At 48.7% G+C, this 14,488-nt stretch overlaps 1 protein-coding gene across 1 annotated transcript in view; it reads right to left on the reverse strand.

Moving 5' to 3' along the window:
• RAPGEFL1 (Rap guanine nucleotide exchange factor like 1) overlaps positions 1–14,488 on the reverse strand; it is a 141,018-nt gene that overhangs the window by 53,415 nt on the left and 73,115 nt on the right. The window contains exons 5-8 of the mRNA XM_015409336.1: positions 7,930–8,008; positions 2,761–2,914; positions 2,405–2,502; positions 1,719–1,831 (exon numbers count right to left, since the gene is read on the reverse strand). Of these exons, the coding sequence (XP_015264822.1) occupies positions 1,719–1,831; positions 2,405–2,502; positions 2,761–2,914; positions 7,930–8,008 (444 nt within the window). The remainder of the gene's footprint in view (positions 1–1,718; positions 1,832–2,404; positions 2,503–2,760; positions 2,915–7,929; positions 8,009–14,488) is intronic.

Genomic DNA, 14,488 nt, shown 5'->3' on the forward strand with positions numbered 1-14,488 from the left:
TTTAATGTTTTTAACATGTATGATATGTTAGTTTTATCGTGTTGTTATACACGACCCTGAGCCCTGCCTCAGGGAATGGGCAGTATAAAAATTGAATTTAATAAATAAATAAGTTCTTTTACACTTTTAGGAGGGCAGGAGAATCAGCGAGGACATTACTCGCACAGTAATTATCTGTACCTCTATAAAGAAGCTTGACTCTAGAGATTAATTTGGAGTCTCCAAAGCCAAGCCCCAGATCTTGTTTTAAATGTATCTAAGCCCGTGCAAAGTGCCTTTTCTTCACTAAATAAACAAAGCCATGCTGGCCCGTAGCTACGGTGGGGCTATTTGGGGGCTCCGTCCCCTTTCTTAAAGGGCAGCCCCACAAGATTTCCCCCTGAAAAAACCCTTTTTTGCCTTTTAAAAACATTTTTAAGAGGCACGCTCACTGGCATGTTGCGAGAGCTCCCGCTCCCCTTCAAGAGGCCTGGGCAGGCACGTTTTGCAAACAGCAAGACTGTTTCTAAGAAGAAGAAGAAGAAGAGGAGGAAGAGATTGGATTTATACCCCGCCCTTCACTACCCAAAGTTGTCTCAGAGTGGCTTACCAACACCTTTCCCCTCCCTACAACAGACACCCTGTGAGGTAGGTGGGGCTGAGAGAGCTCTGACAGAAACTGCTCTTTTTCAAGAACAGCTGTGTCAGAACCTTTGTTTGCCCAAGGTCATCCAGCAGATGCAAGTGGAGGAGTGGGGAATCAAACCCAGTTCTCCCAGATTAGAGTCTGCACACTTAACCACCACACCAAACTGGCTCTCTAAGGCTGTCTTGTGCTTCAAATGCCTTGCAGGTGAGTAGCCGGTGAGGCTGGGAGACTTCCGAAGGGGGGGGGTCCCTCCTCCTTTCTCTCCCAGCTGGCTCACTTGGGCAGGCAATGCCTGGAGGACATTAGACCCAAGCCCCTTAAAAATTCTAAAGCCGTCCCCCCAAAATTCTAGCTACAGGCCCCCCAAATCCTAGCTATGGGCCTTATAGATCAGGGGTGTCAAACATAAGGCCCGGAGGCCAGAACTGGCCCATCCGGGGCTCTTATGAGGCCCATGAGCAACTGGTGCAAGGGAGGGAACAGAAGATTACTCGGGGAGGGGAGTGGGTGGAGCCACTCCAATTGTGTTTTCAGCATGGCGGAACAACCTTGTCTGCAGCAGCCAAGTGGCATGGGAGCATCTGCCCAGTGCTGTACCGCTGGCTATGGAGTTTGCTGTTACGGGTTTTCCTTTGCACCCCCCTCCCAGCCCCTGGGGCTTTGCAGTGAGGATACAACAACTTGGAGCTTAGCAGCTGCTGTCCTTCATACAGTTTATATCTCCGGTACCTGGCATTATGTTTTATGGCACACATGGCCTGGCCCGAAAAAGAGAGATTTATGTCAGATCTGGCCCCCGTAACAAATGAGTTTGACACCACTGCTATATAGACCCTGGACTCAGGTCAGGTGCTGTTTCCATACTTGAGCTGAGCCTTAACGTATCTCCTTTTAAGTGTTTTCATTTCACACTTCCTAACACTAGATCTCATTCCCAGCTTCTGGAGCCTTCTCTTATCTATGAAAAGAAAAGCATTCACAGATGAACATATCTGACAGAAAAAAGAAGCATTTTCCCTCTTTGGATGCTTGAAAGACAGTCTCAGTGGGAAACCCACCTACTCCACCGACCCATCACATTAATACTTACTTTCATCCGACCCGCGGAAAGCGACCCGTGTCTGAAGGCAAGAATCTATGCGACGGAAGTGCCGGAAAAGGGGTTTGACTTGTTTGCTAGGGGGTTGGCTTTCATCAGTCACCCTGAAGCCAGACGGAAAGATTTAGAAGTCAGAAGGGGGAGGGGACCCACGAAACACAGATCGTATCGTGAACCGTTTTCAGCGGGGCAAGAAGCTGATAAGGGTTCTGAGAAGTATTCAAGCTTTTCTGCAAGGAGGGAATGCAGCACAGACAGAGCAACTTGGGCACTTCTGAATGGTAAAGGTAAAGGTTTCCCTTGCTCGAAAGCCAGTCGAATCCGACTCTAGGGTTGCGGTGCTCATCTCCGTTTCAAAGCCGAAGAGCCAGCGCTGTCCGAAGACTTCTCCATGGTCACGTGGCCGGCATGACTAAGCACCAAGGCGCACGGAACACTGTTACCTTTCCACCGAAGCGGCACCTATTTATCTACTTGCAATTTCTTGCTTTCGAACTGCTAGGTTGGCAGGAGCTGGAACTAGAGACGGGAGCTCACTCCGTCATGTGGCACTCGGGTCTCGAACTGCTGAACTACCGACCTTCCAGCCTGCAGTTCAGCATCTTAACTACTTGTAATCATGCATAAAGCCCATTCTGAGCCTCACAATAACATACGTTCTTGTTTTCTCTGCTTACTTGAGCTCCACCGTCTCAACAAGTTGATGTAACTTCAGAATTTCATCTTCCAGTTTGTGGTAGAGGGAGGAGTCTTTCATGATCAGCAAGTACAGATCCTAGAAGGAAAGCGAGAGAAAAGGGGTTCAGGCAATGGGGTCCTGATGCCCGAGCAGAAGGCTACTTTCCACTCATCCCCACATGACACCACCCACCCTGGCGCAAAACATTAACTGGCCACCCCTGAGAGGTACACTGGCATTGTTTAGGGCAATGGCTGCAAATAACACCTTATATACTGGTTATATTCGTTTCTTTAAAAAACATGGAAGTTTCTAGTTCTCATGGGAATGAAGGTTAGGACAGCCATACCGTACCTTAATGACTTTGCCTGCTTTCTCCTCTTCCTGCAAGATCCCTTTGTAGGTCTCAAGGAAATGCAGCAAGATAACCAAAACGGCTCGCTTCCGATGGGTGGCCTCACCGTCCTTCCAACACGGGGGTGAAGGGATTGTTGACGCCGTCATGAAGGTGGCAACAGAAAAGTCAAGGGCAAATCATTAAATGATAAGGCTTGGGGGAGGGGGATTGGGACCTAGATGTTAGCACGACAAAGGACACCAATGAACCCGAATAATCTGCACTGGACATATTTTAGCTGTTCTTCCACCAGCTCCCCAACTGGCATTTGGAATCTCTAATGAATTCAGTCTAAGAATCTCAGTTGCCTTCGGTGGTACGGTTCAGTTGTCACACATGGTCTAGGGAGATCTAGGTTCATATCCCCTAACCAGCTATCATGCTCATAGCTGTGGGACAGCCACTCCCTCTGAGCCTACCTCACAGGATTGTTGTAAGGATAAAATTGGGGGTGAGGGAAGGACATCATCACCTGAGTTTCTCAGCAGAAGGATGGGATGAAAGAGTGAATTAAAATGACAACTACTGTCTCTACAAGGTGAGTATCTTGAGAATGCCAGTTTCATTCAATTGTGTCCACAAGCTATAATGGGGCGGGGACGTTCCCAGATTTTGCAATTGCAGGAATGACACCGCAAACTCAGGGACAGCCGAGACTGATGTTATTCTGACAGGATATCATGAGAAAACCAGCTCTGAGTAAATGCAGTAAGCCAAACTGATTATTTAAGGAACAGCAGCTGCAAGACTGAACATTACTCTTGGTGTTGAACTTGTCACTGGGAACTCATAGAACCAGAGAAGGTAGCATTCCACACACATTTCCACACCCTTGAACTTATCGATCCCATATTTTTGGGGAGGGGGCTGGAACGGGGAGGGTCATCTTAATTGCTACCTGTTGGATCAAATTAACCAGTGACATAAGCAGTGTAACCCAAAGCAGAGTTAACTCCAGTTTAAGCCCATTGACTCCAGTGGGTTTAGACTGGAGCAACTTTGTGTAGGATTGCATTGTACATTTCCCCACTAATACAGACTAGACTGTGCTTCTAGCTGTACTGTCAACTTGGCCTAAGCAAATTTCTTCATCCCCCCCCCCCCGGAAATGTCACTGTTCACATTAGGGGATATGTCTGAGTACATGCGTAACATGAGATTTGTATTTTACCCTTTCTCCAAAGAAGCTCAGACAAGGAGAATCGTAGAATTGTAGAGCTGAAAGGGAACTCCAGGGTCATCTAGTCCAACCCCCCGCACAATGCTGGAAATTCACAAATACCTCCCCCTCCACACCCACAGTGACCCCTGTTCCACGCCCAGAAGATGACGAAAAAACCTCCAGGATCCCTGGCCAAACTGGTCTGGAGAAAAAATTGCTTCCTGACCCCAAAGTGGCAATCGGCATTTCCCTGGGCGTGTAAGAAAGGGCCACAAGAACTAAGCACTGAGGCAACCCTTCCTGCCTTCCCTCTCATGATCTGCCTGAGTGCCTGAGTTCACACAATCAGGAGTGAAAAATCTGTGATCCCGTTCCATCCTCATAGCAGCCCTGCAAAGAAGATTAGAGCCCAAACTACATGCTGCTGGGGAGAAGCTGGGGGTGGGATGTCCCTGACTTACATCCCCATCACTAAAACACAATGGGGGGAAACACAATGGGGGGATATAATCTATATATCTAATAGCCAAGTCACCCCCTGGTGTGCGGATACTTATTTCCGCACATCGGGTGCACCTGGGGGGGAGGGAGAGTTTTGTGCACACTTGGGACGGTTCCCAGGTGTGCATAAAAATCTGAAACCCTGTAAAAAATATCGGGAGGATGTTTAAATCCCCCCAAAACTGACAGAGCATCCCCTGCGCATGCGCAGGGAACGCTCTGCAGCTGGCCTCCCGCCGCCGCTGCGGAGGGGGGGGAGAGAGCAGTGAGGGCCACTCGGCAAGCTGCTCGGCCCTCGCTTTGGAGCCGGGGGGTGGGGGTGGGGAGAGCAGCGAGGGGCGAGCGGCGAGCCGCTCAGCCCTCGTTTCGGTGCCGGGATGGGGGGGGGGGGGAGAAAGGCAATGGGGGGGAGATCAAGGGGGGGTGGAGGAGATGGGGGGAACCGGCGGGATGGGGGGGGTACCTACCTACCTCCTCCTGCTGCTTCCTCCTCTGCCTCCCCCCCCGCGAGTATTGCGGGTCCGCCCCTTGTATCACTATATTTAGCTCTTCTCACCCTCTCGACCATCCACCAATGCAGCAGAGTTGGAGGTGGGCAAACACTGATGCCTTGACGATACTTCTGAATATTTTTCCCCCAACTACATAGATTCAGGTGGGTTAGCTGTGTTGGTCTGAAGCAAAAGAACAAAGTTTGAGTCCCCTGGGCACCTTTAAGACCGACAAAGTTGATTTCTGGGTATCATCACATCTGAAGAAGTGGGCGTGCCCACGGAAGCCTATACCCAGAATTTAACTTTGTTGGTCTTAAAGGTGCCCCTGGACTCAAACCTTGTTCTTTTTCAACTACGTGTTTCTGATAGTGAGTGACTTGGCCCAATGCCGCCTAGCGAGGTTCCTTGCTGGGAGCTGACCCACATTATGCAGCAAATGGAATTATTCCGTATATAAGACAATAGGCTTAGAAAGGTTTAACACGACTTAGAACTCCACGGGAAGCGGCGCGAAGGGACTGTTCCATTAAACCAGCTGAGGAGGAGGAGTCTGTGTGTCACGTGGCATTCTGCAGTGGGCAAAATTCCCATTGGAGAACAATCACCCTGGACAGTTTCACTCCCGGGTAACAGCGGGGAGGCTGAAGTTCGCTCTGCACACACACTACAGTCCTGACCCAGACCAGGAACCACACTGAAGACAGTGTACAAATCATGCGTGCCTTTGGGACTGTTCATAGCCTGGGGCACACGAGCCCCACCCTGCAAGCTCCGTCTTGCGGAATAGTTAGACAATGATTCGAATCCAGTGCTACTGGACTCAAAACAAACTGTTCTGCTGCAGACCAAGACAGCTGCCCCCTGAAACCTACCCTGTGGAAACGGACTCTGAGCTGGACACGGCTGTCTAGCAACTATATCATGTTTATCGAGAGTGCCCCGAGGCACATTAAAAACCCACAAAAGCTGATATTACAATAAATCTGTGAGTCTTTAAGGCACTAGAGACCTTTCTTACATTTCAGCTGCTGCAGATTTACAGAGTTACCCTGCTGTATCACGTAAAGAAAGCGGGACTGAATCAGGGAGGGTAATCAGTATGTCAAGTATAAAAAGGCAAAGGTAAAAGTTTCCCTTGCTCGAAAGCCAGTCGAATCCGACTCTAGGGTTGCGGTGCTCATCTCCGTTTCCAAGCCGAAGAGCCAGCGCTGTCCGAAGACGTTTCCATGGTCATGTGGCCGGCATGACTAAACACCAAGGCGCACGGAACCCTGTTACCTTCCCACTGAAGCGGTACCTATTTAAAAAAGGCAAAGGTTCCCTTGCTCGAAAGCCAGTCGAATCCGACTCTAGGGTTGCGGTGCTCATCTCCGTTTCCAAGCCGAAGAGCCAGCGCTGTCCGAAGACGTTTCCATGGTCATGTGGCCGGCATGACTAAACACCAAGGCGGACGGAATGCTGTTACCTTCCCACCGAAGCGGTACCTATTTATCTACTTGCAATTTCTTGCTTTTGAACTGCTAGGCTGGCAGGAGCTGTGGCACTAGGGACTCGAACTGCCAAACTACAGACCTTCCAGTCTGCAGCTCAACCTCACTAAGTTGAAATGTAGAAAATCGGTAGATAAACAGCTCAAGAGACTTACTGGTCAAAACTGTCTATTATTTATCTCATTTATCCTTCTGACTTTCTCCCCAGTGAGAACCCAAAGCGGTTTACATCATTTTCCTCACCTCCATTTTATCCTCACAACAGTCATGTGAGGTGGGTCAGGCTGAGAGTGTGTGACCAGCCCAAGGTCAGCCAGCGAGTGTACATGACAGAATGGGCATTCGAACCTGAGTCTCTTAGATCCTAGTCCTACACCCTAACTATTACACTACACTGGCTCCTCACATGCATTAGCCTCTGGAGATTCTCAGCCTCAATTCTTCTTTCTCGGAGACTGGGATTTCCCCTTTTGGGATTTGAGGATTCTGGCTATTCCTTTACCCCTGTAGTCACTTGGACCCACTTTAGCAGAGGATCAGATATGTGGAGCCAGTCAAGAACGTAACTCTAAAACTGGGCCAAGGTGCGAGTTGAAGTGGTAATAGTCAGGCACATATCCGTAGTAGTCAGGAATGTATCTACTGCAAAACTTTAGCTGGATTTACCTGCCAGCAATAAGAGCCTTATACTGCCAGACTATTGCTTCACCTAGCCAGTAACATTTGATCTGGCTGGCAGCAGCTCTTCAGAGCCTCTGTTTCTCTCAGCTGGAAGTACCAGGGACCACAAAAGTACAAAGCACACGTTTTGCTGCTGGGTTTTGCTGCCTCCCATCAAGGGCTCACCTGTCCTGAACGAGGTTAGTGGCTGTCCTTCCATATGCCACATCGTCCTTCTACAAGATGACCTCCAAATACTGGATTATGTAGACTGGTAACAAGGGGGGGAAATTATTACGAAAAAGGAAGACTGGATTAGAATTTGCCTAGATTCATAGGGCCGGAGGGGGCCAGTACGAAATCAAACTTGCAAGGCGGAATTAGTCCCATATCAGCCACAAAGATGACAATCCTAGTTTTCGACATCTTTGCTCAGTTTGAATAATTTATTCAGTTTCTTCTAGCCCCGGGGAAGGGCAAGGAGCAAAGCGGAGCAATGAAACCATCCCAGCTGGAGCCCCTTTCTGGCTTTCCAGATTTCACCAAGCATTGCTCACCTAATTTTCACATCCACCTTCACAACCTTCTGGCTTTACAGAGAAGAACCGAAGCCGAGAGATTCCCCAGATGTTAAATACGCTCTCCATTCTGCTCTTTCAGCAGACCAGATGTGGAACCACACGATCCAGAGAGTCCTATGCCACAAGAGTGCGAACAGCGCTTCCCCTACAATTAGATGTGGCAGAAATAACATGCTGCCTCCCACCCCCCTTCCACCACTCTTAAGGCAGCTTTTCCAACCCCACATGGAAAGGATATTGCTGATGTAGTTGGTGCAGGAACTGCTCGGTGGGCAGGAACAACGAGTGGGTGAGGACGATGTCATCTAGAAGCAAGTCTAAGGGAAGAAAATAAGGGAGAGAGATTATAAGGCTGTCCCACCCTGAAAAGCAATAAGGACAAGAAACCAGCAACTTGCCTTGAGTGCTGTAAAGGGCTGGGGCCACACAGTCAAACCACGTGAACATTCACATCACACATGGCTGAAACAAACCCGTAGCAACCAGTGTTCCCTCTAAGCTGAGTTAGTGTGAGCGGGCTCACAGTTTTTTAGCCTCCGGCTCACACATTTTTTCCTTAGCTCAGGAAGGATGGCTCCAGAGCAAACTAATTTATGCAGCAGCCAAATCGCTTGCTCACCACTTTAATGCCAGTAGCTCACAAAGTAGAATTTTTGCTCACAAGACTCCACAGCTTAGCGGGAGCATTGGAAGCAACTAAGTGTCGAAGGCCACCACCTCCTGCATGCTTGCACTGACGGCAGAAAACAGGAGCAGAGCACTAAACCTTGCCTCAAACAACAGGGCAGTGAACATGAAGACCCTCTACCAGACCTGTTACCCTGCACCATCAAAGCCAGGACCAGATCTGAGCCAAGGTGCCCCGGAACCCAGACCTATTTCCAGTGCTTTTCCCCCCCAGATGTGGAACATGAGGAGGGTAAAAAGACACCAAACATCTCCAAACGGGCACAGAGATTGTCTTTGTGACACCAAAGGGTCTGCCATCACCAGCTGCAGCCTGCAACGTATTTCTCATGAGAAACAATAGCGGACAGGCAGGCTGGAATAAAAGTTGCTTGCCTTTCAAATGCTATTGGACTTTTCTTTTGTTTGGCTACAACAGACTGACATGGCTATCCCTCTGGAATGAGACCCCACCCCCCATGCCTCCGATGCATTAGGCACAACCCGAATTATCCCGACTTTTCTTCTCCTCCTAGATCACATCTCTTGCTGTTTTACTCTATTGTCTTCTAAAGTATTAACAGTCACTTTATAGCTACTGCAGCAAGTCACCAATCAAAGCCACAGGGTCACCTGTTACTGCCATGTGCCCCTGGGCTTGGCTCTACACAGATTTCGTTATTCGTGTCTCTTGGCCTGAAAACCATTCCTAGCAGTGCAAGGAGCCAACTCTCCCTGTTCTTTGATTGCCAGCCTCCAGGTGGGAACTGGGAATCCCTTGGAACGACAGTTCATCTCCAGAGTACAGAGATCAGTTCCCCTGGAGAAAATGGATGCTTTGGAGGGTGAACTCTATGGCATTGGATCCTACTGAGGTCAAGTGTTCCCTCTAAGCTGAGTTAGTGTGAGCTAGCGCACAGTTTTTTAGCCTCCAGCTCACACATTTTTGTCTTAGCTCAGGAAGGATGGCTCCAGATCACACTAATGTATGCAGTAGCCAAACCGCTCACTCAGAACTTTAATGCCAGCAGCTCACAAAGTAGAATTTTTGCTCACAAGACTCCACAGCTTAGGTCCCTGATATCCCCAGGCTCTATCCCCAAACCACTAGGAGTCTCCCAACCTGGATCTGGCAACCCCACCCACCACTCCGCACTGCTGGTGGTGGTGGGACCTGGCAATTCTATCCTAAGACCAAAGAGCAGATCCTGTCCCTAATGGCAGCCATCTTGTCGCTGGCCCCGCCCCTGGGGCAGCCATATTGAGACTGGCCCCTACTCCTCTTTCTCAAAATTCCAAAATTGCCCGAAGGCTCAATAAAGTCAGGGATCTGCTCTGAAGTTCAGGAAGAGTGTGACGCCGGAAAATCCAGCACCAACATTCCTCCAGCAGACTCTCAGAACGACAACATTGACAGTAAATGGGCCAGCCCTGCAGTACAGTTTGTGAGTGCTGTTGTGCAAGAGGGAACAACACAACCATCTTGACAATGAGCCTGTGGACTCTGGAGCTCACGCAGATTACACACACACCATGTGACAAAGCCCAAAGGGCTCTTTTTGCAGAGCACAAGGGAGAGGTTGATTTGCATCAAAGAAGTAAGACGGAAGGAAGTAATTCACCCTTCCCCTATCGGTCGCTTTTGCTCTCAAACTGCTTTTATCACGACCGTGTTTATGAGGGCATCTAGGGTAACCAGGCCTCCTATTACAGGGGGATGCCTCCCAGTTGATGCCTTCCAGTGCCTCAGGCACAGGTGGGAGTACTTGGGAGGAGAGGAAAAGCCTAGTATTCCAGCAATGCACCTGAGTACCTGTGTTCCTTCCAGGTTGAGCCAGAAGTGACTCAGGACGCGCTAGCATTCCACAAAGACTCTATGGTAAAACCACAGAGTTTTTGCAGAATTCTACAGCAACACGCTGACATAACTTCCAGGCACGTGGGGAGTGATGTCACTGTGTTGTCCACAAAGGCCCCACCTAGTAAGTCTCCCTCCATTTGCCTGGCAACCCAATGTACTATAAAATTTGCCCTCTGAAGCTGCCATTTTCTCCAGGGGAGCTCATTTCTATAGTCTAGAGATCAGTTGTAATTCCGAGAAAATACCATCACCTGGAGGTTGGTAACCAGGTGGCCATTAGTTAGGCTTGCCAGGTTCTTCCAAGCAGCCAGTGGAGGATGAGGGGGGCACTTACTGGCAGTAGGAAGGTATGCCCGGCATTTCAGCAACATGCTTACGTGACTTGGAAGTGATACAGGCATGTTGGGGTGGGGGACACTCCGGTTTTTGGCCAAAACTCTACGGTAGAATTAACTTCTACCATAGAGATTTTGCCCCAAAACTAGAGAGTCGCTACTGATGAGCCTATGTCACTTCCGGGTCACTGAAATGCTGGGCATTCCTCCCCTTTTTTTGGGGGGGGGGAGAATTCCCCCTACTGGTCAGCTGGCCACCTGTGGAGAGGTGAGGTCTGGCATCCTTACCATTAGTATTACCACATCTCATGGCAGTGAATTCTGTGACACAGTTGTGGGAAGAGGGGTGTCCTTTCATCTGGCCTTAATCCACTCCCAAACAATTTTGCTGGGGAGCGACTGAATTCTAGTATGCTGAGACACAGAAAAAAGTTATCTTTCTACCCATTCTCTGTATGAAAGTAATAATTCTGCAATCCACTCTCAAGTCAGTGGGGTCTGAACTGGTGGAGACTGACCAAGAGAGAGATTTTGGAGTCGTAGCAATAACTCAATGAAAATATCAATTACTACAATTTAAATAGGCCAACGCTATGCTCAGGATTATTAGGAAGGGAACTGAAAACAAATCAGCCAATATCATAATGCCCCTGTATAAATCAATGGTGTGACCTCATTTGGAGTACTGTGTACAGTTCTGGTCACCACACCTCAAGAAGGATATTATAGCATTGGAAAAAGTGCAGAAAAGGGCAACTAGAATGATAAAAGGGTTGGAACACTTTCCCTATGAAGACAGGTTAAAACGCTTGGGGATCTTTACCTTGGAGAAACGAGGGCTGAGGGGTGACATGATCGAGGTTTATAAGATTATGCATGGGATAGAGCAGGTCAAGAAAGAAGTACTTTTCTCCCTTTCTCACAATACAAGAACTCCTGGGCACTCAATGAAATTGCTGAGCAGTCGGGTTAGAACAGATAAAAGGAAGTACTTCTTCACCCAAAGAGTGATTAACACATGGAATTCACTGCCACAGGAGGTGGTGGAGGCTACAAGCATGGACAGCTTCAAGAGGGAACTGGATAAGCACATGGAGCAGAAATCCATCAGTGGCTATTAGCCACAAGGTATAGATAGGAACTCTCAGTCTGGGGCAAGTAATGCTCTGCATTCTTGGTGCCGGGGGGTGGGGGCAACAGTGGGAGGGCTCCTAGTGTCCTGGCCCCACTGCTGGACCTCCTGATATCACCAGGTATTTTTGGCCACTGTGGGACAGAGTGTTGGTCTGGACGGGCCCATTGGCCTGGTCCAACATTGGCTTCTCTTATGTTCTCATGTTCTTATGTCCCACCTTCGGGTCCACCTAAACAACACACTGCTTACACTTCTGCCCAGCCTATGATTGCCAGGTCTGGGCTGAGAAATACCCAGAAATTTAGCGGATGCCGCCTGAGGAGGGTGGTGTTTAGGAAGGGGAGGGACTTCAGTGGGGTATAATGTCACAGAGTCCACCTTCCAAAGCAGTCACTTTCTCCAGGTGAAAATCTGTCGCCTGGAAATCGGTTGTACTCGGAGGAGATCTCCAGGCACCGCCTGAAGGCTGGCAACCTTAGTCCCAGTTGTGCTTTAGGAGTTCCATGCTGAAACGGAATACCCAAGTGCATGGGGTGTGATCTGGATCAAGGCCATAGTGCATGGGAAGGGGCTGTTCTGTTGGGAAAATGTACATGTATTGATGGACTGCACATACATTTTCCCAAGAGAGCAAAAAGTGGCTTTAGGAGCCATTTCAAGCCAGGAAAACGATGCCCCGTGTGTGTGTGTGTGGGGGGGAATTTGCACACTGTGGTCCTGAATTGGGGGTGCCCTCCCCCATATACATAAATCTACACCCCTAGCACAGAACTCCCAGCATATGTCTGGTCTACAGGACATGAGACCAATGTTCCCTCTAAGCTGAGTTAGTGTGAGCTAGTTCACAGTTTTTTAGCCTCCAGCTCACAAATTTTTGTCTTAGCTCAGGAAGGATGGCTCCAGGACAAACTAATTTATGCAGTAGCCAAATTGCTTGCTCACAACTTTAATGCCAGTAGCTCACAAAGTAGAATTTTTCTCACAAGACTCCACAGTTTAGAGGGAGCATTGCATGGGACAGCCCCATAAACAACATTATGCTGCAAGTCAGCCATCTTTCTAAACCCACAGGTGACTTTCCTCAAGTTACACAGATGGGTGACCATACATGGCAGCTCCCTCTCTAGACAAATGTAGAAAAACGTTGCCTCAGAAGCAGGGTTAAAAGGGTGAGTATGAATTTAAATCTGTTCTTCCTCGGTCAGGGTTTCTCATTCTGTTCCCTCAGGGAATGCCACATATTTTCCATATATATCCACGCCACACGTAACACTTCGTCACGACACCACATCCACCTGGTTCAGCCAAAACATACCAAAGTGCCACAATGAGATAATAGACAACTATTTTTAAAGGATGAGGAACATGGTCAGATCCGTCCTTAAGGCTTCTGCCAAGGAGTGAGGGAAGAGGCACCCCACCCGGGAGGCACCCAGAATCATGTGTCTCAGACTTTGGGATTTGTGGTTTACAACTCTCCTTCCCAGGAAGGCAGCCCTGCTTTTTTTTACTGATCTGTATAATTTAAAAATACATCTTGAAATGCCAAACCCGGAGAACACGCTGCCAAAGTGCACGTGTACAGACATGAGTTTGCAACATAAAGGACCAAACTAAATGTGACGCGGGAGACATGAGGAACATCTCCTGACAAGTCTGGGTGCGTTTGTTTTTTGGTTTTGCTTCTTTACTTTAAATGCAGCCACAGAGGAGTTTCCAATTTGATCAAAACAGTGGGGGAAAGGTCTTTCACCCTTGCCTCCAGTGCCATTTTCTTGATCACACACATACACACACACACACACCGTGAGGAGAAAAGCAGCTGAGGGGAAATTTTGATCCAGACAACTAGGGATGCCAGCCTCCAGGTGGGGCCTGGGGATCCCCTGGAATTAGAGTTCATGTCAAGACTACAGAGATCAGTTCCTCAGGAGAAAGTGGATGCTTTGGAGGGTGGGATCTGTGGCACATTGTACCCCACTGAGGTCCCTGTCCTCCCCAGGCTCCATCCCCAAATCCCCAGGAGTTTCCCAACCTGGATCTGGCAACCCTACCCCCCCCACCCCCCACTGGTGGTCAGGGGGAACCTGGCAACCACACAGCCCACAGGGAAAGGGTTGTGTGCCCCCCTCCTCCTGCCACTTCCCTGTGGGGGGAGAAATATCAACTGTGGGTGCATTAAAGTAACAACCGAAACCACGAGGAGACACTCCCTGCAGGGAACACTCCCCATGTCAAATTTGGCCCTAAATCAAACAATGAATGTGTCAGCTACACACACACACACACAATCACAATCCATCCACAAACATTTCATAATATCCCCCCAAGCATCCATTCCCGTTAATACGAAGCCTTTGTACCACTCCCTCAAGATCACAGAATCAAAGCTCCATTTACGTTTCACACCTCCCACCCCCTTCAGCACCGTGCTGATCTACAAAAGACAGAAATCGTTTGGTTCTTAATTCGAAAGGGGAACCCTGCCTATAATCAAGTTATTTCTGTTGTGAGACGTGAATAATAGGTTTTAACTGCTTGTTCCCTAAAGTGGCTCAGGGGAAAGAGCGGATAATAATTGAACAGGAAATTTTATGTTATTTTTTGGTCAGCTTCTCCCCAGAATGCTGGTTCTTTTATGTCTTTAACACCATTGTCATACAAATAGGCTATTATAACAGATGGACATTATCAGAAACAGAGTTAATGGTTTGGATCCTGTGGTAAATCTCTACTGAGGGACAGGGTTATCATCAGCGGATCAGGACTTTCTCCTTCCCACTAAATGCACTCAATTCCT

Source organism: Gekko japonicus, unplaced genomic scaffold (genome assembly GCF_001447785.1).
Source record: "Gekko japonicus isolate JY-2015 unplaced genomic scaffold, Gekko_japonicus_V1.1 scaffold678, whole genome shotgun sequence".
NCBI classification, from domain to species: Eukaryota; Metazoa; Chordata; class Lepidosauria; order Squamata; family Gekkonidae; genus Gekko; species Gekko japonicus.